General features: G+C 42.0%; 1 protein-coding gene and 1 pseudogene across 6 annotated transcripts in view; both read left to right on the top strand.

Annotated features, from left to right (window-relative positions):
- Window positions 1-25,115, top strand: part of ABLIM1 (actin binding LIM protein 1) — a 278,222-nt gene that overhangs the window by 130,411 nt on the left and 122,696 nt on the right. For all 6 annotated transcript variants that reach the window (XR_012077601.1, XR_012077602.1, XR_012077599.1 and 3 more), the window contains exon 2: window positions 2,636-2,770. Coding sequence is in view for 1 of the 6 variants with exons in the window: in XM_072971942.1 (XP_072828043.1) it covers window positions 2,636-2,770 (135 nt within the window). In the remaining 5 variants the exon portion in view is untranslated. The remainder of the gene's footprint in view (window positions 1-2,635; window positions 2,771-25,115) is intronic.
- On the top strand, window positions 6,375-6,731 carry LOC140699850 (protein FAM136A pseudogene; annotated as a pseudogene).

Genomic DNA, 25,115 nt, shown 5'->3' with positions numbered 1-25,115 from the left:
CTTCCCATCACTCAGCAGGGCTTGCTTGGTTAGCTATAAAAAATTCAAGTGTCAAGAGAAACTGCGGTACACTTTCTTACCCCGAATGCATTTTCCCTCGTAGTCAGGAGATCCACTGTGTTCTCATATTGGAGTGGATAGTCTCTCCTTTGTGACTTGCTTAACCATATTGTCTGGATTCTAAAGGGACAATCGTTCTTAAACTGCAGCATCAGAATCTCCTGATGAGCTTTTTGAATAGCTAGATCCCTGACTCCCTCCCCTAGTTCTATGGGGCTGAGGAATCTGCATTTTTCAGATAAGGTATTGGGGGTCCTGACATAGGGGATCGGCAGAACCACCTCGAGGATCACCAGCGGGGTGACGTGCCCAGTTCGCAGTACTTGACTGCACCCACCACGTGTGCCCCCTTCTCTAAGTCAAGTCCTGGTTGCTGCTTTTAGAACTGCCCTAGAGTCTGGCGAAAACATTATTGCCCCACTTATAACAATCAACGCTTGACTTATAATCATTTCTGACTTAAGACAAATCACGCGGGAAGAGCACGCTCTTGGGAGCCAGCAAGGCCTGGGTGGGGATCTTTGAGCCTCCCCTTGGGCAGCCTGCTCAGCGTCTCTGAGATGCTATTTCCTCATCTGTCAAATGGGAACAGTATTACCCACCTCACCGAGAGAGGGAATAAAATGACGTATGTGTAAGCACCCAGCACCGTGCCTGGCGCTGAACAGACAGATGCCCGATAAATGTTACTTTCCTCCATTCTTTCAGGGAGCAGGAGTTTGAAACGAAAACAACAAACCTTACACACAGTAGAAAATGTCCAGGGAAGCTTTTCAAAATGCCCAAGCGAATAGATGTTTGGCCTTGTTACACATCACCTTAAAAGTCAGTGGTTGTTTAGAGATCTTGAAAGATGCTCCTTCTCAATTCCCTTAGATTGGACTGACTTCTGTTGTGAATACAGGCTTCCAAGAGAGATCCCAGCAGGCCGTAAAGAAAATGCAGGTGTATCACAATGTTGGTACCTTTGCCGAACACTCCTGGGGTCCAGCGCAGAGAATTCAGATCAAGTGTTTAACCTGCCGAAACGACACCTGCTCCTAGTCTAACTCTCACAAGAAGAACCTTGTTCCTGAGAATTTAGCTAGTAATGGATTATTTGGACTGTCTTGTTCAAACTCTTTCCAGGCAAAATGAGAACATTATAGTGGTCTGAGAGAAACAATGCACTGTTATATTTGGGGTGTACAGAGAGCGCCTTGCTGTCAGGTGCTGTCTGAATTGAGTTTCAGAAATATCTGCCCACATCCCTCCCCCTGCTCCCCACTCTGTCCAACCCGGTTTCGCCATGCAAGGGAAAAAAAAATCTTTGTTCTTTGTGTTGGTTGATTAATTTTAGGTTCACCGTTCTTATCCTGTATCATGCTCATACAGGTAATTATGAAATACATTTTTATGTATCACACGGCTCCTCCTTCTGAGGAACCAAATCAGAAAAGGAATTTAATACCAGAAAATGCCTCTGCTTTCTCTGGCTGCACAAACAGGAACTTCAGTGAAGACCGTTGGGTTGCATAAAGTCACAGGTGTCCTCTTGGAACCTTCTCTCTTGGCCCTTTGTAAGGGGAGCCTGTAGATCCTATTCCCGGGGCAAGGCGGTCACAATAACTCCTATTCTCTGAAGGCCACACTCTAGAAACTGAGAGAATAATCCTTGTAAGACCCATCGTATGATTTCAGAGCCTGGAAAGACCTTCGAAATCCTCTGATCCAATCCCCTTTGTTTTACGGGAGAGGAAACTGAGGTTCAGAGAGATCCACATAGTTACTAATTTATTTTTTATTAAACACCTGCCTGCCGTGTGTGTCTCAGGAACCGTGCACACAGTAGGAGGCTCACAGTAGGCCTCCAACAGGTTAAGTGCATTGCCAGATGAAGATCAGAAGTGACTCTCTGGTAGACGAGAAACCAGCCAGCACATGCTAAGGAGGAAGTGAGCCTTGGCTGAGCCCCTTTGGCGCACGAGCAAGAGTTCTCCTAGGATCTGAGGAGCTGGGGGAAAGTAGGAAGAGTACAAATGGGGAGGAAAAAAACAGGAACTTTAAGGGGGAGGGTGTAGCTCGGGTGTAGCTCTGGTGTAGAGTGCATGCCTAGCATACACAAGGTCCTGGGTTCAATCCTCAGTACCGCCATTAAATAAATAAACAAACCTAATTACCTCTCCCTACAAAAATTTTTTAAAAATAGGGACTCTAATAGGGCCCCATCCTCAAGGAACTCACAGTCTGCAGTGACTCCTGGCTGAAAGGCACTTTCTAAACCAAGCATACTACACAGTATTGACCCAAACAAGATCATATATTTAATGACCCACTTATATAGTCCTAGAGAAGTTTGGGAGGAAGAGAAAGGACACCTGGCTCCCAGAGGAACAAGCCTGGCGTTTTCCTCACTGGACTGTTAAAGCCACAGCTCTCTTTTTTAATCCATGTACCCCTATAATTACGACACGGGGGCAGGGGCTCGATCGATGCTTATTGAATCAATAAAGTGGCCCATTTGATACTAAAATAATGGGTTTATTTATGCAGGAGTGCATTCTACTCACATGGACCTTTTTCCTTTCTCTTTCAGTGGCCCACCCCCAGGACCCCCACCACCCCGCGGAGAAGCCTGTCATCCACTGCCATAAATGTGGGGAGCCGTGCAAGGGCGAAGTGCTCCGGGTCCAGACCAAACACTTCCACATCAAATGTTTCACCTGCAAAGGTACGGAGCCTGCAGCCTCCTGGCTTTGTGGCGTCTCCCACTCGGCGCTTGCCTTGGAGGCGGCCCCCTCCCCTTCGCTCCGCCCCAGGGCGCTGGCTGGTCAGTGAGTGTGCCCACAAGCCCTGGCATTGCTCACCTTCTCTAACTGGGATTGGATTAAACTTAAGGGGGAGACTGAGCGCCCCCCCAACGCAAGACCAGCAGTACACGGGCTTTTTGGGTCTTCACTGAGGTCCCTGATCCTGGGAGGAGAGACAAGTGAAAAATGCAGTTTTGTGTTTTGTACTTAATATTTCCTTTCCGCCGAAATGAGGGACTCCTCCTTCGAAGTAACCTTGTCCCAAAGCCATTGTTTATAGGCGGGCTAGATAACGTAAAGATTGGGGTGCTAAGTCTCTGGTTCCTCTGTGTGTGTGCGAGGAGTGAGCATTAAGCAAGAACCCTTGGAAGGCCTCCAAGCAAGAAGATGCCTCCCACCTAAGAAGCTGCCCATTTGCAGTTGATTTCTGTTAACAAGCCCCTCTTTTGAGGTTTACACTCTTGTCATCGATGTGTGAGATATGCCGTCCTGGTTCACTGGAGCCAGGGCATGGCCGAGCTGGGGCAAAAAGGAGGAAGAGAGTTGTTTCTGTGTGTTTATTTGAGAAGGAGGTTCCCTGAGCTGAGGGCAAGTCTGGGTAGCTCAGGTTGGGGCTGAGGGGTGGAGGAGGAGATGGAAGGCGGCAAGGCTCTGAGCCAGCTCTGGAGCTTGACTCTGAGCTCTGCACGTGGTACGCACCCTCATCCCCGAAACCGTGTTTCATTTTAAGTCTCTTGGGTTACCAGGGGTCATCGTTGCCATCTTAGGCCAGCTGCCCCTGGGCTGGGGGTGGGTGGCTCTCAAGTAGACTCCAGGCTGCCTAGAGACCCTCAAATACATGATAAAAAGAGGGACAGAGGCTTTTCTGGAGTCCACAGCGGTTTCCTTCACTGAGCGTAAACTTTTCATTGTAGCTCAAGTGAGAAGATGCGAGGGGAAGGGAAGGGAGGGGAGGCAGAAGTTTAACTCCCACTGAGCATAACTTGGGTTACAAAGGCCATCATGAGCATCTTAGGGAGAGAGATTCTTTAATCCTACTGGAAACCCCTACAAGTAAATACAGTAAGTCCTCAGGTCTTAGACAACCCAAGTTGGTTATCAGGAAACGTCAGGGTCACACCCAGGGCCCTGACTGTGCTGCCACTCTGTGTGGCTTAAGTCCTGCCGTTGCCACTACAGCAGCTCTGTTGGCTCGGACAAGTGACCTGTCTCTCTGTGGCTCTGTGTCCTTACCTGTAAAATAAAGACACTTGACCACGTGAGATTTAAATCACCCCAGGTCTGAAGTTTGCCGATTCCACAGACACATAACCACGTAGTGTATAATATAGAACCCAGAGGATTACTGGATTAGAGTCTCTTAGGTAGCATGCCAGAGGAAAAATAACTGCTGGTGACATCCGGATTGGTTAACTTGGCAGCAGGCACTATATCTTGCTTTATTTTTTGCTCGTAACTTTCCTGAGACATGGCTTAAACAGTGTAGATTTGGTATGAAATAAATACAACCTGTGAACAAGGGCAGCCCTGAAAGTATTTTATATTTCTAGCTGGAAGTATGTAGTGTTAGGCTCTGAGTAGTTGCTGTTCAACACATCAAGATACTAGAATAACACGTTCATTTATCCCCTGGAGAGTGGAATCTTCCTTACTTTTCTTCTCTTCTAGTTTAAATCTAAGGACTGACTATAAGTTATTTATGTTGGAAAGCTATACCATATATATTTTGTTTCATGCTATCAATGTGTTCCTGAAAAGTTGAAGTTTTTTATGTATTACATCATATTTTGAGAGCACTTATTGTTTGTAGGAATTATTATTAATTTAAATGAAACTATACTAAAATAAGTTCTTGTAAATTTTTATTTTTCTCATACTTAATCTGTCAATGTTTGCTGTCTTAGGTCTGCAACTTTCTGGGGTCACCCTTTTTTTCATTATCCGAAGATAGTGCCTTGAGCTGCTCATGCTTATGCTCTTGCGAGTCCATGCATTTTCCCCAAGATTCTAGACTAGTGTTGTCCAATAGACGTATGGTGCAAGCCACATATGTAATTCTGAATTTTCTAATAGCTATCTTAAAAAAGATATAAAGGGACAGGTGCAATTAACGTTCATAATATATTTTTATTTGTCCCTATATACCTCAAATATTATCATTATCATTTCAACATGTAATTAAAATAAAAATTATTGAGATCTTTGACGTTCTTCTGTTTTCATACCAGCTTGACAGCACATCTCAGTTTGGACTAGTCCGTCACATTTCAAGTGCTCGACAGCCACAGTAGTTAGTAGCTGCAGTATTGGACAACACAGTTCTCAGGATTCCTCGGGGTTTGCATTCTTGCAGTCCCCTCTTGCTCTAAATTCCTGCCATTCCCAAATTCTTGGTCTCCCCTTTATGAGTGCCACGCTTTTTGCATGGCTTCACCCTACGCTGGACAGTATTTCTCGTCCTCCTTTTCCAAAGGTACCACTTTATAAGGCAGCTGTTTTCAGGAGACTTTACTGAACGTTTGGGAAAATAGAGGGAGTTATAGCACAGAATAGGCAACAACTGCCCTGATATTCTCAGGCTGTCCCTTCCTTCCTTCCTTCCTTCCTTCCTTCCTTCCTTCCTTCCTTCCTTCCTTCCTTCCTACCTTCCTTCCTTCCTCATTTCTATTAATAGCCTTTAACTTTTAGAGCACTTTTACATTTACAGAAAAATTGAGCAGAAAATGCAGACGAGGGTCATTTCTCATACTTATTCAGAACCCCATCTGCCACCATCTTTGTAGGGCTTCCTCTCTGTACAAAGACCCTCTCCCCTCCATGTCAGGGACCCCAACTTCCTTCTCCCTCACTGTCAGATCAAGACTCAAATTTCCTTATGGTCTCTACTTTTTATAAGTTCATTAGGATGATTTCCCAGAAATAGAGGTCTGCTCCTTGAGGAATTCTGTCTTCCTCCTAACCCAAGTGGCCCAGGCTGAAGCTAAGTCTTAAAACAGCAGTTCTGTTTTCTTTCTGTTACATCTAAAGTAGAGGTGTTATACATACACAAATAAAAAGTGTTGCCGAGGACGTGGAGAAGAGGGAACCCCCATGCATTGCTGGTGGGAATGTAAATTGGTGCAGCCACTATGGAAAACAGTATGGAGTTTCCTTTGAAAAAATTAAAAATAGAACTACCATATAATCCAACCATTCCACTTATGGGTATTTATCCAAAAAATATGAAAACACTAATACAAAATGATATATGTACCCCTATGTTCATTGTAGCTTTATTTACAATAGCCAAGATATGGAAGCAACCTAAGTGCCCATCAACAGGTGAATGGATAAAGAAGATGAGGGGTGTGTGTGTGTGTGTGTGTGTGTGTATGTACACACAATGGAATATTACGCAGCTACTAAAAAGAATAAAACTGGGGAGGGGCGCGGCACGGTGACCCCAGAAGTGGCAGTGATGGGGCGGGCCTATGCGCGGGAGTCCATGTGGGCACCAGCGCGGCGAGTTAACAGCACAGGGTCGCCATGGCAGAGCTGCAGCAGCTCCAGGTGCGAGAGGCGGTGGATTCCATGGTGAAGAATCTGGAGAGGGAGAACATCCGGAAGATCCAGGGCCTCATGTTCTGGTGCAGCGCCGGCTGTCGTGAGGACAGCCACGCGTCCATGCAGCAAGTGCACCAGTGCATTGAGCACTCCCATATGCCTCTGGCTCAAGCCCAGTCCCTGGTGACCAGCGAGTTGGGGAAGTTCCAGGACTGCCTGACCCGGTGCACCATGCATTGCAACGACAAAGCCAAAGATTCAATAGATGCAGGGAGTAAAGAGCCTCAGGTGAAACAACAGCTGGAGAGTTGTGTGACCAAGTGTGTGGAACACACATGAACCTCATCCTAACCATGACCAGGAAGATGAAGGAGTCTCTCTCATCCGTGGGGAAGTAGAAGTCTGCTGTTGGCCATCCCGGCTAAGGGCAGGAATCTATTTTAAAAGAGGAATGAGGATTTGGGTCTTTTAAGCAAAGTTTATGAATGAAGAAATTAAGGATGGCAGCATGTTTAAGGCCTACGTCACTTCCTTCTGGACACTCTTTCCTTTGTGTTTCAGTCCTAAAAAGTGAGATGGAAAAAACTGGTGCTAAAATTTGGGTCAGAGATAGCACGGTGTTTTTGAGAGCCCAAGTGTCATGTGGCAAGTGCTTATCCTGGCAGTAGGGGTCTCCCTTGTACCCAACTGGAGCCCTCCGAGGTACCAGACTGTCATAGTACACAGGTGCCAACAGGTGGGCAGGTTCCTCTAGCCTGCCTGTCATCTGGTGGTGTGAAGAGAGGTGTTTCTGTTTGTTGTCAGTTTCCTGTCTACCGGAAGGATCACCACACCATTTTCCATAAACTGTAAAACAAAATCCATGAGGTCACCAATTTAAAAGGGAAAAGGAGACGTCTAGGGTTTTGTTTGGTTTGGTTTGGTTTTGTAGACACAGGCATGAAGTTAAGATGTGGCATTGGAAGAGGTAGTTTGCATAAGAACTTTGAAATATTTGAGATATTCATTTCTGGCCATCAAGGTGTGAATGCGCATTTCTTAAATTACATTACATCTTTCAGCCTGGAGTCCCTGCAAAAATATGAGAGGTGATGTCGCACTTTTATGGGAAGCAGCCATGATTGGTCCTGAAGCTGTCTGCAGCAGTGACAGGACAATCTTGCAGTGACACTCAGCCTTGAAGGGAAAGGGGGTTTTGTGCTGTGCACTAGTATTCAGGAGTGAACAGTGAAAGAAAAATAGTTGCCTGCTTAATTAAGAGAGTTATGAAGTACTGGATTTGAAAAAATCTGGTTTTCATAAAACAGGATAGAATAAAAGCTTAAACCCAGTGTTGCTTACTTTGCCCCTTGAAATGACAGAGCTCTATTGAGACAATCTCTTGGCAACATAAAGGGGATAAGAGAGAAAGTAAGTATCTTGGGGGTGAGCTGTGACTTTTTTAGAGCTGAAGAGGGACAGCTCCCCCCCCCAACCTGCATCACCAAATATCACTTTTGCCAGGGCCTTTGCAAAATGCATTATTCCTCCCGCAGTTCTGGCACCTTACCATTTTGTTAAGTATGTTGTTGTCTTTTTACCAATTTATTACTTGAAATGATAATGTAGCCTGTCTGTTTGCTGTTTCAAAACTGTGATATATTTTCCTAGTGGTTTGGTTTTAAAAATAAATAAGGTTTAATTTTTCCTCCAAAAAAAAAAAGAATAAAATCCTGCCATTTGCAAAAGAATAAATGAGTGGACCTACAAGATATTATGCTAGGTGAAATTAGTTGGATAGAGAGCAACAAATACTGTATTACTTCACTTATATGTAGAATCTTTTAAAAAAATGAATAAACATAACAACACAGAAACAGAGTCATAGACACAGAGTATAAACAGGTGGATGCCAGAGGGGAGGGGGAAGCAGAGGGGGCAATAGGTGATGGAGATTAAGAGATACAAGCTTCCAGTTGCAAAATAAATGTACTGCCAGTACAGTGTGGGGAACATAGTCAATAATTATGTCATATCTTTGTGCGGTGACAGATTATAACTAGGCTTATTGTGGTGATGATCATTTTGAAATGTATAGAAATATCGAATCCCAGTGTTGTGCACCAGGAAATAACAGAGTATTGTAGGTCGATTATACCTCAAAAACAAACAAACAAATCCAAAGAAAAAGAGATCAGATTTGTGGTCACCAGAGGTAGGGGGGTCAGGTGACAGAGAATTGGATGAAGACAGTCAAAATGTACAAACGCCCAGTTATATGATAAGTGAGTACCAGGGATGCGATTGCAGCATAGTCAATGTGATTAACACTGCTGTATGTTACATATGAAAGTTGTTAAGAGAGTAACACCTAGGAGTTCTTCTCACAAGGAAAATTTCTTTTCCCATTTCTTTAATTTTGCATCCATATGAGATGATGGATGTTCACTGAACTTACTGTGGTCATCATTTCATGAAGGATGTAAGTCAGATCATTATACTGTACAACTAAAACTCACACGGTGCTATATGTCAGTTATATCTCAAGAAAACTGGAAGGGAAAACAAAACGAAGGAGAGATGCCATATTAAGATTGTGAGCTAATGTCAGGGACAGAGGACCTGGGGTGGAGAGCATTTGCTAAAACAAGCCTAGGCTTTTGGTCAACAGATGGCTGAGTGCGGAGGAGGAGTATTCAGGTTCTGGCTGTGATTCCCAGGCCGGCCAGAATTTCTTCTTCTAATTCTCTCCCCTCCCTCCCATCCAACTCCCCTTCACACACACACCATGATGCCAAAGCCTTGTAGTTCTTGAATGGGACTAGAGGTTGCTTTCTGCAATTAGAAAGAGAGCCCTAAAATGCAAAAACCTATAGGAATAAAAGGCAGAGATGAACTCTTTTACTCAGAATCAATTTTGAAAGAAGAGAGGGAAAGAGGAAACTTACACGAGAGCTAGACAAGCATGAAGGTGGGAAAGGGTTGCAGTGGAGGAATTAGAGTTCATAGCACAGAGTTAAACCAATAGTCTGCCCACGACTCCACAGGTTTAGCTGTAACAGGGTCAGGGTTGGTGAGCAGGAATTTTGTTAGAGAGCACATATCACTTCCTGAAATGTCTGACATCTTGGGATCTGATGGTCCAGGAGTTATGTATGTACCCAGTTAGTGGATGTTAATTGAACACATACTGCATGCAAGATGCTATGCTGAATGCTGAGACTAGAAAGAGCACACCATATTTGTGTGTCAAAGAACTCATGGGGTATTTGAAGAGCTATATATGTAAGCAACATTTATGATACTGAGTAATAAGTGCAAGGAATGGAGAGGAATATAGGATGTGGGCTGGAGGCAGGGAGATACCATGGAAGTCCAGGTGGAAATAATGTAAAGTAGCAACAGTGTGATAGAGACTAGGGGACATTTAAGAGACATTTAAAGTCAAGATTGCTAGGATTTTATGACTGAATGTATGTGAGGAATGAAGAAGGATCCGGGTTTCCAGTTGGACTGCCTGGGTGGGCATTTTTTTTTTACCACCAACTAAGGAAATACAGGAGCACTGGATAGAATGTAGTGCCAGGGAGAGTTCAGTTTGGGATCCATTGAGGCGGAACTTACAGAGTCTAGCAGGCTTGGCACTCAAGAGATACCAGTCTGTGCTGGGAGGATGTGAAATTGTGTGGCATCCAAATAATGGCTGAAGCTGTATGACTGTGTGTGGAATTCCCCTGGGAAAGAGCAAAGGGCAGGAACTGAATACCAAGGACGCCGGCATCTGAGGAAGGAAGTAGGACCTCATTTCTGTTTGTAACCTTGACAAAGTACCCACCTGGTAAAGAGATGGGGAAAGCGGTTTACTTACTGGATGGATTTTATAATTGAAAGAAACCGAGATCCCCAAGGCTTCTGCTATTCTTTCTAATATAACCCAGTGGGAATGAGACACGGCTGCAGGGTTCCAGATGGAGCTGCTCTTTAACCTTCAGTGCTCAGTTGTTTTGTTTCTTGTCCTTGCCCACTAGCAGTAATCATCCCACCAACTTAAAGGAGAGTTTTTTTAATGCTACCCATTCATTCTGATACCGTTCCAGTGATGTGATTTTTCAGTGTATCACCTGGTCTGCATCACGATTGGAATACATGCTCTATGAGAGAATAAGAACCCTATTTAAATAGTATAAATTTAACATTCAATTAATTATATAATGTTTAATTTATATTTAAGTTAATTATAATTATATGTATAGGTCATCATATTTATACATTATGTGGTTCATTATAATTATTGTTGTCTATCTTGAGTGTTTTTTTTTCAAAGTAATGCCCTAGATCCATTTTTCTGCCAGAAAGTTCAAGAGCATTTAGAAAAGACCAGGGACCAGCAGATTAAGAAGGGCTATGTAGCCAAACTTTCTGTTTTCAGTGAGCCTTTCCTGGACTATCCTGTGTAAGATTTCAGGTACTTCCGATTATCACCCCTCTCTCTCTGCTATAGCTTTTTTCCTTAACATTTATCATTATTTAACATATTTTATTCATGTCTCTTCACCCCTTGCTAGAGAGTAAGTTCCCCTTGAGGGCAGACTCTTTGTCTGTTCCTAATGGCATAGCTAGTCAACAAGATTTATCAAGTGCTTGCTGTGATGTATGTCCTCAAATGCTTACTAGGCAGCAACATTGTCTTCTGAAAAGACAGAGCGTAAGCAAAGCTGTCTGTCACTGATCACAGAGCTATCTGTCTGCCTGGCAGATGGAACAGATGAGAGAACTTGTGTGGACGGCGCTTGTCAGGCGGCTCTCGGGTGAGATGTTGCCGCTGTTTGGTTCTTGATGCTGGTTTAGACCCTTAGCTTTCACTTAACCCACTGGGCGTAACCCACTGCATGTGGGTTCTTTTCAGGCTCAAGTGGAAAATCAATAAAGCTCAAGTAAAATGGAAGTGGTTTCTTATGTTCCCTGAGTGCCGAACTTGGGCTTTTAATACCTGTTTAGAGAATCTTAGTCATTCGGAAATTGACTAAAAGGTAGAATTAACAGGATGCAAGAAAAATTAGCCTGATACAGATGTTCCTTTTTCGCAGCAAGTAAGAAACCACTTTCGTGCCATCTTTGGTTGATAAAAGGATAATCCTGTGTAGTTTATCTTTTGAATTATGTACCTCGTTAAATTGTTACCTAGTCAAATAAATACAATTTAGATTTTTTAAAATAGTTAAGTTTTTGAATTCCAAACTGAAACAGGATAAGGGCTCATAAATTCTCCAAAATAGATTGCTTAATGATTTTGACTCTTGTTGAGAGATAATTACCCATGGGTCCCTGTGAGCATAGGTGCTGGTAGCTTTTTATTCTGAGTTCTCTTTTCATGGATACTTGTACAGTAAACAGCCTTGGAAGATAGAGATAGTGTTTCCCTCTGGAGCAGAGGACAGATTTGTTTGCTGTCAAGTGTCATAAAGATAATATCTGCCCCTGGAGCAAAGGTTGAATAGATCTGCTTGCAGCTCATTATAAAAGATTGGGGTTTCCTAAGTTCGGGATTTCTCAGCGTGACACAAACCCACTGCACGTGCAGGACCCTGGTGACCTACATCTCTTGCTTCTGGGGGACTTGAGGGGCATGGGGAACCAGTATCAAATATGAAGCTCATGTTACCTGCTGAGAGTCATAAAATCTTTTGCTTCTGACCCGGGAGTTTCATGTCTTCTGCCAGCATCCATCAAATCAGAGTGGGTTGACTTGTTAGGTTGTAGGTAAAATCTCATGTTCTTTATAGTTCTTGAAAACTCTCAATTCACGTCGATGAAAGCTTCTTTTTTTGAGAAAGAGAATGCTGAAGTTCACCCAGTTTGTCAAGGAAAAACACATTTTCTAAGAAAATGTTGTACAGCAAAGGTTATAGGAGTGTTTATATCACAGAAGAGGGAGGAAAACTGAAATGATCCTCAAGCATTTCTAAAGCAAGCATTGAACTAGTCCTGTTGCTGGTTCTTTTCACCTCCTGACCCTTGCAGAACCCCAGACTCAGACCTCATCTCTATGTGCACTTTCTAGTGACCTCATCCAGTCTCATAGTTTAAAAGTACCGTCTGTACCTTGACAATTCCCAGCTCTCTACCTCTCCCCTGCAATCCAGACTGTCTTCAAAGGCCTTCTCGGCATCTCCAGTTGGCCTCTAAACCTGACTCTTGGTTACTAGCACCACCTCCACCCCTAACCTGCTTCTCCAGTCTTTTAGTTTCAGCAGTTGTCAAGACCCTCCCTCCAGGTGCTCAAGCTAAAAACCTTGGAGTCATTCATAACACCTGTTTTTCTCTTGCACAAAACAAGCATTCTACCAACAAATCCCACCGGCTCTATCTTCACAGTATGTACAAAATCTGACCATTTACTCTATCCTGTGATAATGACCCTGTTCCACACCACTGTCACGTCTTATGGATAAATAATGGTATTAGGTCTCCCTGCATCTGCCCTTGGCCCCCCACAGGTTATTCTCAATGCAGTAGCCAGGGTGATCCTTAAAAATAAAGCCAGTTCCTGTCACCTTTCCAAAGAATTCCCTCATCTCTTAGAATGAAATCCAAAGACCTTGATTAGACCTTCATGGCCCCTCCCCCTGTTACTCCCTGACCTCATCTCCCACCATTTTCTCCCTGGCTCACTCTGCTGAGCCACACTGGCCTGCTTGATGGTTCTTAAACAAATCAAGCACTGGACAACCTCAGGACCTTTGCACTTACTGTTCCTTGTGTTTGCCAAGCTCTTCATTCCAATATGTGACTGATGACCTTCTCCACTTCTTTGGGTCTCTTCTCAAATGTCACTTATCAATGAGACCATCTTTGACACCATCTAATATGTATAGATGTGTATCTGTGTGTGTTTACATTTGTACGTATTTATATACAATTTAAGTTATGTCTGGTTTGCTGCCTGTCTCCACCTGCTAGGCTATAGGCACCAGCAGGGTTTGTACAGCAGCCCTTAGAAAACAGCCTAGCTTACATAAGCACTCAATAATGTTTGCTGAATGAATGAATGAAATGTTGATCATCAATTGATATACTAATTATAGATTATTTCCAAATTATTAAATCCAGGTTACCCAGACTTGGTTTCAATCAATGTCATCCCAAGTGTGGGAAGGAGAAAATTATTTTTGTGGTTCCCAGATAGAGCATTTCTCACACAGTGAAAAAAAAATTTTCTTCAATCCTTTTTTCAATGCTAATTTTATGAAGCAAAGATCTTTAAAACAGAGAACAGCTGTCAGGCCCAGGGCCTTGATCAGGCAATGATATCACAGCTCTAATTGAATTACATGACTTAAATATTTATTTCTACAGAAGCTTCAGGGGAGGTGGCACTGAATGTTTTGATTTGTGGTAGTGGTGTACATTTGCCTTTTTTAAAAATTATACTCAATGAAAGTGAGCTGATTTTTTTTAAAGGCATTAAGGAAATAATAGATAGATCCAAAACTGTCCACCAAACAATGAAGGTGGTACATGAGTGAAACTGGGGAAGTTTGGGGAACACTGATGCGGATAGTAGGCTTGGAATTACATCTGAAGTGATGAGGCGGTTTTTAGTCATAGTCTTGGGACTCAAATGTTATACTCTGTCATAACCATGACATCTACCCAAAAAAAGAACAACTGTATTTATGTAAATGTAGTCAAACTCTTTAACTGTTATGGTGAAATTCATCTGCCACTACTTTTTTGAATTTGTAAATTTGGGTTGCAGTTTGAAAAGTATCCTGTAAGAACTGACTCTAGCTTGGTCCCTTTTTCTCCTTTTATTCAATCTGAGAAGGGATTTTGATAGTGTCTGGAGAGTTATTATCTACTGAGTGATGGCTAGAGGACAAAGTAGAATTCCTGTTGGAATTCCTCCTTGGTTGATAATATCAACCGATTCACAAATCAGATAAGCCCTAAAACCTTTTTATCCACATTAAACCCAGGCAGATGGACTTGAGTCACCTTTCCTTGTGATGAAAGTGGCACTTGTCGGGTAACTTCAAGTGTCCATGATTCAAATAAACTTTTTCTCAGCCTTTGCCCATAGGTCGCCCGGTGTCTCATCCCCTGCCTTGAATAGCCTGTGCAACAGGGCTGCTGAGTGGGTCCCAGAAAGAGTATTTATACTGCATTGAAGAACCAGGGGCAGCCTTTCTGCTGTGCCTGGAAGTTTCTAAAACTCTGGGTCTCTCTTTATTCACTGAACCTTTTGTGAGAAGTGAGGAGGACCTCAATAGATACGATGTGTCAGGAGACATGTACATGGTACGAAAGCTACCTGGAGAGGCATTAAACTTGTCACACCCATTAGGGTAGAGTTTGTAAAGTGTGCTCTGAGAAGCACCTACCTCAGAGTAACCGTGATGATGGTTAACCATTCAGATTCTGGGTCTCACCCCGGTCTCCCTTATCAGCATCTCAGTGGTCAGGGTCTAGCATTTCCAACCAGCTCTCCAAGTATTAAGGTCACCAAACTGAGAACCACTGCTTTGTTGGACATGGGCTTTGAATTGGTGGTGGGATGATGACGGGGATAGGATATCAGTAGCCTGTTCAGAACCACCTGGGTAAGAATTCTCTGGTCATGGCCCTTCATGGCCTATGAAATTACCAGAAATTGGGCTTTTTTTTAGAACAGCCTCGTTAAATATAGAATTTACGAATCATAAATATAGAAATTACGAATACGAAATGTTCAGCTAAATGGTAGATATTAAAATTTATGCTCTAAACATACCTCACTAGTAATACGGAGATAGGAAAAGTCGTGGTGTGGAGTTACGTCCTATGAAATTCTGAATGGGACCAAAGAAGCAAGGATATAGAACTCCTTGTTATACAGTTTATCTGCACCCATCAGGTCAAAACTGAAAACTGAAGCCAAATAGCTATCAGTGGTGAAAACCCTGGCTAACCTGTAGAGTGTACTGTAAGTGCTGAGCATAAACAGTAACATTTTTAATATTATTCAACAGATTTTTTTCAAGTGCCAAGGCACTGGAGAATGAATCATACGTGATTAGGTTGCACATATAAGCTAGACATGAACTCTGCCTTTATAGAGATAAGCCATAGACTGAAGGTTTGTGTCCTCCCCCCCACCAAATTCATATGTTGAAACCCAATCTCCAGTGTAATGATATTAAGAAGCGGGGCCTTTGGAAGGTGATTAGGTCATGAGGGTGGAGCCCTCATGAATGGGATCAGTGCCCTTATAAAAGAGACCCTGGAGAGCTCCTCACCCCTTCTGCCACACAAGGATCCAGCGAGAAGATGGCTCTCTGAAGCAAGTGCTCTCTCACCAGACACCAAATCTGCTGGCAACTTGATCTTGGACTTCACAGTCTCCAGAACTGGGAGAAATAAATTGCTATTGTTTATAAGCCACCCAGTCTGCAGCATTCTCTCATAGCAGCCTGAATGGACTAAGACAGGATATCAATCAGACACTAAAATCATCATACAAATATGACTTACCAGCTGTGATAGGTGCAATAAAGGGAAAATGAAAAGAGCTACCTGAGCAAAACTGTGAACTTGTAACAGGAGGATCCTGGTGTGTTTGTGGTGGGGGGATGGGCAGGTGGTCAGAAAAGGCCTCTGCACCCTCATCCCCACCTCTCCAGGAAGAGAAGTTTGAGCTGCCATGTCAAGGATGAAAATACAATAGCCACTTAACTTCTTGTTGTAGTAAAAGCCAACTAAATGGACTTCATTATTCCCGGGAGTAGATTTGCATTCTTTTCTTACTAAAGGTCACTTTGGTTTTGCATAAGTCAGCCTGGGACTATTGACACTTGATGGCCTTCAAATGTTTACCATATGAAATGTATACAGTGTCTGTCATCTCTCCACTGACTGTGCTGGGCTGTGGAGGGTTGGTAGGTTTATATAACTTGGTACCTGCCCCTGAAGAGCATGTGCCACACTGGTGGCAAGCAGTGTGCTTACTAGTAGAACCATAGCTGGCAGCAGGACAGGTGCAGGTGAGAGGTCCAGAGCCCAGGTGCTGCGAGTCAGAGTCTACAGAGACCACCTGGAGCTCAGTGGTCCAGGGATGTTGCCAAGGAGGGCAAGATGCGATAAAGCATGAATGCTCCAGAAAACATAATAACCTTCCCAGGACAGGGAAGGGGGAGCATATGTCGTGGTCAGGGGAAGGGGCTGCTTTGTTCAGGGTCATGGTTGGTGAAGTCAGGGGTGCAGCTGGACTTGACACTGGCCTTCATTTGGGCAAGCAAGCTTGCTTCCTGCGCGAAATGAATGGAACTATAAAGTTCCTATTGTCATTTGAAAGATGGCATTTTAAACATTAATTAGATTAACTTTTTTCCTTTTCAAAAATGGAAATGGTGTTATATGTTATTTATAGCCACATAGTTTTAAAAAGACTTCTGAACACTGTATGTCTCTGGAAAATTTTAAAAATCAGATCATGTGAGCCCGTCCCTTGAGGTAGTATTGGCACAAATGCTCATACAGAATTTTGTTAGAGACCGTTGCCACTTTGCAGTGTGAGTCTTAACTATGTGTTAGAAGGTGTGGAAAATGCTACCTTATGATAGCTTTTAAAAGTCCCTTGGCCTCTGTAATGGTCAATCCATCAACACAGCCATGAACATCAAAATTATTTTTAGAGTGTTCATCTAAAATTATCAGAAAATTCAGTTTGCAGTTTCTTCTAATGTCAATGAATTGCAATATATTTTTCAAGATTTCATTTTTAAAGATTGGATTCTGTGAAATGGCTTGGGAAAAACATCCCATTTCCAATAGTACTTTCCATTTTTGCCGTCTTAGGGTTTGTAAGATGCTTACCAGATCAGGATCATTCCATGTGGAATATGTGTATAAAATGCAAGGATTTTTAGGGAATAAAATGGATGAAAATTAAAGGGTGGGAGGCTGGATACACAGATTAAGAGTTTTCTGTGTTTAGATAGTTGTTTTAGAGGTAAAATTATATAATCTGATTTATATGCTATAAGAACTAACTCTTTATGTTTATATCTCATTTCCAAAAATGAAAGTTTAGGTAGTGGTAAAATGATAAATTTGATGCTCTCTTCATTACAATGTAATCCCTGTGACTTGGTCTAGGTATGTGGGTCAAGAAAGTAACATTATCACATTGTCCGTGTCCAAAAGGAAAAGTGAGCTTGCTATCCTGGATAGAAAGGCCATGTATTGTATCATAATTATGTTCTAACCATAGATACAGTACAGCCTCTTTCAGGAGCCTGTTCTCATTTGTAATCATCTCTGTGGTTATAACCATAAGCTCATCTAACCTACATCTCTTGGTACATGTAAAGCAAATTTCCCCCTAGTTTGTGCTTCAGATGGAAAAAACCTGATTACTGATTTCCTTAAAATAACCCAGCATACACTTAAAGAACCATTATTACCTGACCTCTTCTTCTTTGGCCTAATCCCAATTCCATCTACTTTTTTCCCCTTAGTGTTCGCTCCCAGCCCTTTAATTATTCCTGCTGCTACCCTGTGACCCCATTCTAGTTACTTCTAAATCACAGAGCCCTTAACGGGCCGCAGTCTCATTCTGTATAATCAGGGCCCTCTTGGTATTGCTGAACACAAGGCAGAACATAGTCTGACCCTACACATAGCACGTGTGAATTGAAACAGTCTCTAGAGATGTCGAGTGGCAGTCAGTTTCAGTTACGAAGGAAGTTCAGAGTCTTAAAAGACGCAGGAAGTTGAGAGAGGATGGAGCCACCACCTGGGCACCGCTATCTGGATGCCAATTAGATACTTTCAGAAGCAAAGACAGGATTACTGGCTCTTCCTTTCTGCTGTGCCAGAGCAACTTGGGTCCACCCACACTGTCCAGACACCAGCGCAGTTTAAAGCAATATGAAATAGGAGGAAAGTGGCAGTAAGTTTCCATCTCTCTAAGTATCGCAGAAGATATAAAATAGCAGAAGAAGTGGTTTTTGCATTCAGTAAGCTTGCAGTTGAGATAAGGAGAAAATCATAAGGGCAGTGTAAGGTACAAGGCAACATATGTGAAGAGTCAAATGTCAGTAACTGTTCTGAGCCCGGAGGAAGCAGAGCCAGAGGGGCCTGGGGGAGGCCACCAGCTTCATCACAAGGTCACACCTGAGTGGGGCCAGAGAGGCTAGCTGGGGTTGGAATGGGCATCGGCAGTAGGTGAGAGGATGTGTCTGTCCGGCAGGGGGATGGCAGGGGCAGTTTGACTGGAGTAAAGCAGTGGTGGTCAGGAAGAGCCACATGGGTATTTGGTAGATCCGGGGCCTTAGATGCAAGGTCAAAGCCTTTGCAGAGCGAAGCAGGAGGTCTGTACTGTATTAATTTGGAGGAGGGGTGCAGGGTAGATTGGGTGGGAGAAACAGGAGAAAGAGAGCCCATTAGGAGGGTTAATAGACCCTGTGCTACCTGCTCTTTGTGGTTGCTGGTAAAAATGGTAATGCATCTGTGCCCTTATCTGCTTTCTGTAGGGTCAGCTTATAGACACGCATAGAACTCTCACTGAGGCCGTGTCCTTGGTGTCTGGGGCTCATAAAAGGCAAAGATACATGACCCAGCTCTTTCTGGGGACTGAAAAGGAGAAAGGAAGAGGAGAGAATAGAGATCTTAAATTTTACCTGTGGGCCCCAAATTCAAATGGGTGGCCTAGTTTAAGATCAGCTTACCTGGGACACGCAGGGAAGGTCCTTATAAGTCTCAGCAGGCTTCCATTTCTTCCTTGTGCATATTTCCAGCATTAATGCGTGATAGTTCCTGATCACTAAGTAATCTATGCTATCACAGAAGACTTTAATACTTATTTTGTGTCGTGGCCTAAAAGCAAAACAAAACAGTGCATTGAGTGAGGGATGTTATTCTGGGTGATTTTGTTGTTACTTGAGCTGGTTATAATTAATGTCATTTGTACACAAATTTCCACAGCAAGCGTTAAAAACAAACCATGCAGCCAAAGACTTCATTAATAAAAGAGGTTCCTAAATGATTCCTTTTCAACCAAGGCTCTTTACTGATTATTGCAAATTCAAGCTCTGAATTACTACAACCCCTCAAATGCCTGGCTTTGGGGGCTCATTTTGCCATCTGGCTGGACTCCTAACTATCTTTTTTCCCAGAAGTGATCATTGGTTTTGATGGGCATTTAGGAGTTAATGTGAAAAACTATTTAAATATGTTTTTGAGTCTTAGTATTTGCTTTCAGGATGATGCATTAGCAAACAGTTATTTTTGGTGGGAGCTGCCCCCTCATATTGTTGTTTATGAGTCTCTGCTCAGCTATTTTGAGCTCTGGGCTACAGCACAGAGTATTTCTGAACTACAGTGTGTGGTACTTTCAAACACACTGCTCTGGGTTTCAGAGCAAAATCTGATTCAATGAGACCCCACACTGTAACAGAATTGGAGGTGGTTTGGAAAGATGCTCTGTCAGAGTCTACCTTTGTATTTTCTGTGAGGAAATGAATAGAGTAACGAATTTAGTTGCAGTAGAGGTTGGAGGAAGAGGATGGGAGGTATTTGGTATTCACAGTGCGAATTCTCTGACAGAGTGTTTGCCAGTTCCGTACCCGGCATCTCTCCCACCCCCAGCTCCAGGGCATGGCAGCCTGGGAGGAGGCAGGGCGGTGCTGGCCCAGGCAGGGCAGAACAGGGTTTTTAACTATAAAGGAGAAATTCTAGAGGAATTTCAAATGGCCCTTTGAGGATGTGGAGAAAAGGGAACCCTTGTGCACCTTTGCTGGGAATATAAATTGGTGCAGCCACTATGGAAGACAGTATGGAGGTTCCTCAAAAAATTAAAAATAGATCTACCATATGATGCAACAATCCCACTCCTAAATATTTATCCAAAGAAAACAAAAACACTAATTAGAAAAGATCTATGCACCCCTATGTTCATTGCAGCATTATTTACAATAGCCAAGATATGGAAGCAGCCTAACTGCCCATCAATAGATGACTAGATAAAGAGGATGTGATGTATATATACAATGAAATATTACTCAGCTGTAAAAAAGAATGAGATCTTGCCACTTGCAACAATATGGATGGACCTAGATGGTGTTATGCTAAGTGAAATAAGTCAGAGAGGGACAAATGCTGTATGATCTCGCATGTGGAATCTAAAAAAACAAAACAAATGAACAAATGTAACAAAACAGAGTCATAGATACAGAGAACAAATAGGTGGATGCCAGGGGGTAGGGAGGGAAGAGAGACATAGATGAGGGAGATTAAGAGGTACAAACTTGCAGTTGAAAAATAAATGCATCACCAGTATGAACTGTATAGTGGGGGGAATATAGTCAATAATTATGTCATATCTGTGTATGGTGACAAACAGTAACTAGACTTACTGTGGTGATCATTTTGAAAGGTATAGAAATATCAAATCACTATGTTGTACACCAGAAGCTAACACAGTGTTGTAGGTCAATTATACTTCAAAAACAAACAAACAAACAAAGTAATAGAAAAAGAGATCAGATTTGTGGTTAACGGGGTGGGGGATGGGGAATTGGACGAAGACAGTCAAACTCCCAGTTATATAATAAATGAGTACTAGGAATGCAATGTACAACATAATGAATATGATTAACACTGCTATATGTTATATATGAAAGTTGTTACCGGGGTAAATCCTAGGAGTTCTTATAACAATGAAAAAAACATGTCTATTTCTTTAGTTTTCTATCTATATGAGATGATGGATGTTCACTAAACTTATTATGATAATCACTTCATGATGTATACAAGTCAAATCATTATGCTGTACACCTTAAACTCATACAGTGCTGTATCTCAGTCATGTAAAAATAAAACTGGAATAAAAAATAAAAATAATGTAAAAAAATAAGGGAGAAAGGTAGCGATGGAGGGAGGAAAGGAAGGAAGAAAGCAAGAAAAAAAAGAAAGAATGAAAAGAAAGAAAGAAAAAAGTAGGAAGAGGGAAAGAAAGAAAAGAAGGAAGGAAGGGAGGGAGGGAGAGGGAGACAGAGGGAGGGAGAGAGAGAGAGAAGGAAAAGAAAGAAAGGAAGGAAGGAAGAAAGAATAGAGAAAGGAAAGAAAAAGCAAGGCAGGTGCATGGCCATTATCACCAGAAATGAGCAGGTGTAACCCAGACCCTGCCACTTCACTGGGGCAAGTTCAGAAGGGCTCCTTGTGCCCTGTGATGGGCTGACCAGTTCGCTGAGTGCTAGACCACAAAACCAGCACCTGCCCTAGAAAAGAGAAGAAAGGACCCACCTAAGGCTCCCGGCTCCCAATTAGAATTCTTATGTTGCTCAAAACTAAACTGAAGACATTGATCACATTTGCTTAACATCCCTCCCTCTCTTGCTGGGATGAATTGGTTAAAACACCGATAAGAGCAGCAGAAATGTTCCATCTCCTGATCTAGATGAAGAAAATGTCTCTTGCATTTTACCCCCAAGCAACCTTTGGGCAGAGTTTTAAGTGTTACCTATTCTCCTAAATTTTCTGGCAATATGAACGAATTGACAGATGGAATGTCACTGAAATTAACTTGTTGCAACACAAAATGTAACTGCTGTTGAAGAAATAGTTGCTACTACAACCCTGTTGATGCCACTAAAATACTATTCAATTTTCACCCTTATTTGACACCTCTATACGTTGTTCCCCTCCTGTTCCTTGGTATTTTTACAACACAGGCAGCTCCTGTTACCTTTTTTAAAAAAGATTTAAGATTTTAAACTGTGCTGTTACTAATCTCACAACTTTCATGTAAAATTGCTTTGATGCACATATTCCTACTTAGCTAGTTAACGGTATTCACTGGTTTGTAGAGAAAGAATTCAAGGACGTAACATCAAGACACATGGCTGTTTGTGGTCATGTTTTAGTGATAGCAAAGCAGGCAAGATTCAGGGGGGCCTTGAGTGGGACATGTTATAAATTGATCATCAAGAAGAAAGCAATTAATCTCTTTCACCGGCAACTCTATTTTTTTTTTATGAAAGGAATCCATGCTTTTCCTTGGACATGTGTTAACTTTTAACTAAAGCAGTGGCAAATGGATCATCCAAAGTTAAAAATCTAAATATATCCTACTGAAGGTCGACCTTACTAATTGAGATTGTGTGATCATTTGGATCAGAAAGTTTTGCTTTGTGCCACCAGTTCAAAGTGTTTGCTAAGCTGTTAATATAAAACAGGCTAAGCCTTTTTTTTTTAAGTTTTTAGATGTTCACCTTTAGCTATTTTTAGAGAAAAAGAGTAACCCTTTTGTCAAAGAGTAATTTTCAAGAAGTTAAATACACGACTCTCATCCAGATATAGAATGAGCGTGTACCAAAGATTAATTCAGCTTACTGAGGAGTGAACCAGGAGGATCTAAAGCTAGTTCAAAGGAGAACCAAGGGAATGGGTTCAAAGGCACCTAAGAAAGAATGAGGGGGTAAGATGGCAGGCTTACATATGAAACTGATCAGCAGTCAAGCAGGATGACAAACCTAGACAGAAATCATCTGCATATCTCCTAGATAAGAATCTACAAGTTACAGTGAACTTTCAAAGTCTAGGCTTCAATCAGTAGTTCAGAGCTTGTCAAACACAGATCCAGTGCCCTGGGTCACAAAATAATTCTGTGTCAGCTGTTAATACTCCAGCACGACACTAATAGAACCATCTTCTTTCCCTTACCTTGTTTACAAGTTTCAGATAATTTTCTTTGACATCTTATTATGAAAGTGAACTTCTGCTTATATGGACACCAAGAATAGTCAAGTTCATAGAGACAGAGTTGCCAGGGGCTAGGGGCAAGTGGGGAGAATGGGGAGTTATTCAGTTTTACAAGATGAAAAATGTTCTGTGGATGCGTGGTGGTGATGGTTGCACAACTATGGGAATGTACTTAAAGTCACTGAACTGTACACAAAAGTGGTTAAGATGGGCAATTTTATGTTATGTGTGTTTGAAAAAAATTAATTTTTAAAAGTGAGCTGACACATAGGTATGTAAAGAAAAAGTTAATAATTCTTCATCCTGCTGAAGTAACCCATTTAATAACCCTCTGTGTTAACTCATTTTTCCTTGTTTGTAAAAACATAGACTCTTTTTCACTTTTTTAAAAATTTTATTGATAAAATATATATAACATAGAATTTATCATTTTAACTATTTTATTACCCTAAAGTTCTTGGAAGAGAAAGTTTATTTTTAAACTTTATTTAAAGTTTATTCTAGGAAGAGCAACTCATGGAGAGATAAAACCGTTTTAAAATATACATATATGTACTCTTCATTGTTTCTAAGAATAGTTTAGAGCTTTAGCTTTTTAAACTTACATAGTTATCAAAGGAATAAAGCCAACCACAAAATAAGAATCAACAGAATGCAGCAATCCATTTATAAAGGACAGTCAAATGTGCTTACACATATTAAAAAAATCAATCATCTAAGTTGTAAATAATAAAAAAATAGGATTATTAACATTCTTTGTGACCTTTGCCCTTTTCACAGGCCTCTGGGTTGTAAATATGTTGATCTTATCCATTCTTTTCAATACCAGCTCCACAGACTGGACACACAGCAATTTATTCAACTTTTGCTCTACTGATCCAAATTTCATTTGTTTCTATGTTGTTTTTTTGCCAGTACAAACACTGTTATAATAAATCTGTTTTAACATAGAAGAGTGATGCTGAAGGCCAGGACCTTGACAGCAAGAAGGCAGAAGAGGGAGTGGACCAAGGAAATGGTTTTGGGGGGGAAATGGATTGGATTTAGGGACCAGTTGAAAATTTTGGTGTGAGAGTGGGGAGATGCATAGTTGATGCCATTTTATTGAAAGAGGGACTAGAAGCTGAATAACAGAAGGCTTTAGAAGAGATGATAGGAGCTGAGAGGGTAGGGTTTGTTTCGAAAATGCTGTGTTGGAGACAGGCATGCTGTCTGTGCCCAGCCTAGGGAAGACGTCACAGATAAAGGCATTGATTTGAGAATCCTTTGCACAAAAGTCAAAGTTGAAGCTATAAGAGTGAATGAGATCTGATCCCAGGGAGGCCTTATATTCTAGAGGAAGGAGGTGACATCCGGGGGAGTTACCTGCATTCAAGGGTCTGGCCGAGGAGACTGAGAAGGTGTGGAGGAGGAAGGAATAGGTGAGTAAAGCCTGGAGAGGCAAAAGAGGGAAGAGTCTGAAATGATGTCCCAACTTGCCCTTCCTTAGGAAATGTAGTAGTGTTAAGTACTTTCAGGCCCGAGCAGTAGACTTTCCCTCTCACTGCTTGCTGTGTGTGCCCTTTTCTCTGTCAATCTTTTCTTCAAAGGCTGGTTTCCTGTGTGTAAACCACCGGTAACAATGGTATGGTTTGGTAAGCCAATTTGGGCCACTGCTTTGAATTTAAGGACTAAGCCAAATCAAATTGCAAAGGGGCACAGTTTGATTGCAGTTCAGCATCTCTCAACAGGTAGTTACGAAGTCATTTTTTAAAGCTGTACCAGGTTCAAACAAACTAAGACTTTATTATTAAAGGAGAGCACATGTTAGTTTCACAAAACCATGTGAACTAGAGACACCCTAAGGAAGCAGTAAACACAGGATTTCTAAAACACTTAGAATTAGATCTGAAACTGTCTCAGCAACCTCTATTAGCATTAAGATTACCCTATTGCCACGAGATCTTTTTGTAAAGGACCTGTGAATTTTTAAGCCTACCCTCGGTGATTGGAGGAGAGACT

This window comes from Vicugna pacos, chromosome 11, assembly GCF_048564905.1.
Source record: "Vicugna pacos chromosome 11, VicPac4, whole genome shotgun sequence".
NCBI lineage: Eukaryota > Metazoa > Chordata > Mammalia > Artiodactyla > Camelidae > Vicugna > Vicugna pacos.
This window is presented reverse-complemented; position numbering and strand designations above follow the sequence as displayed.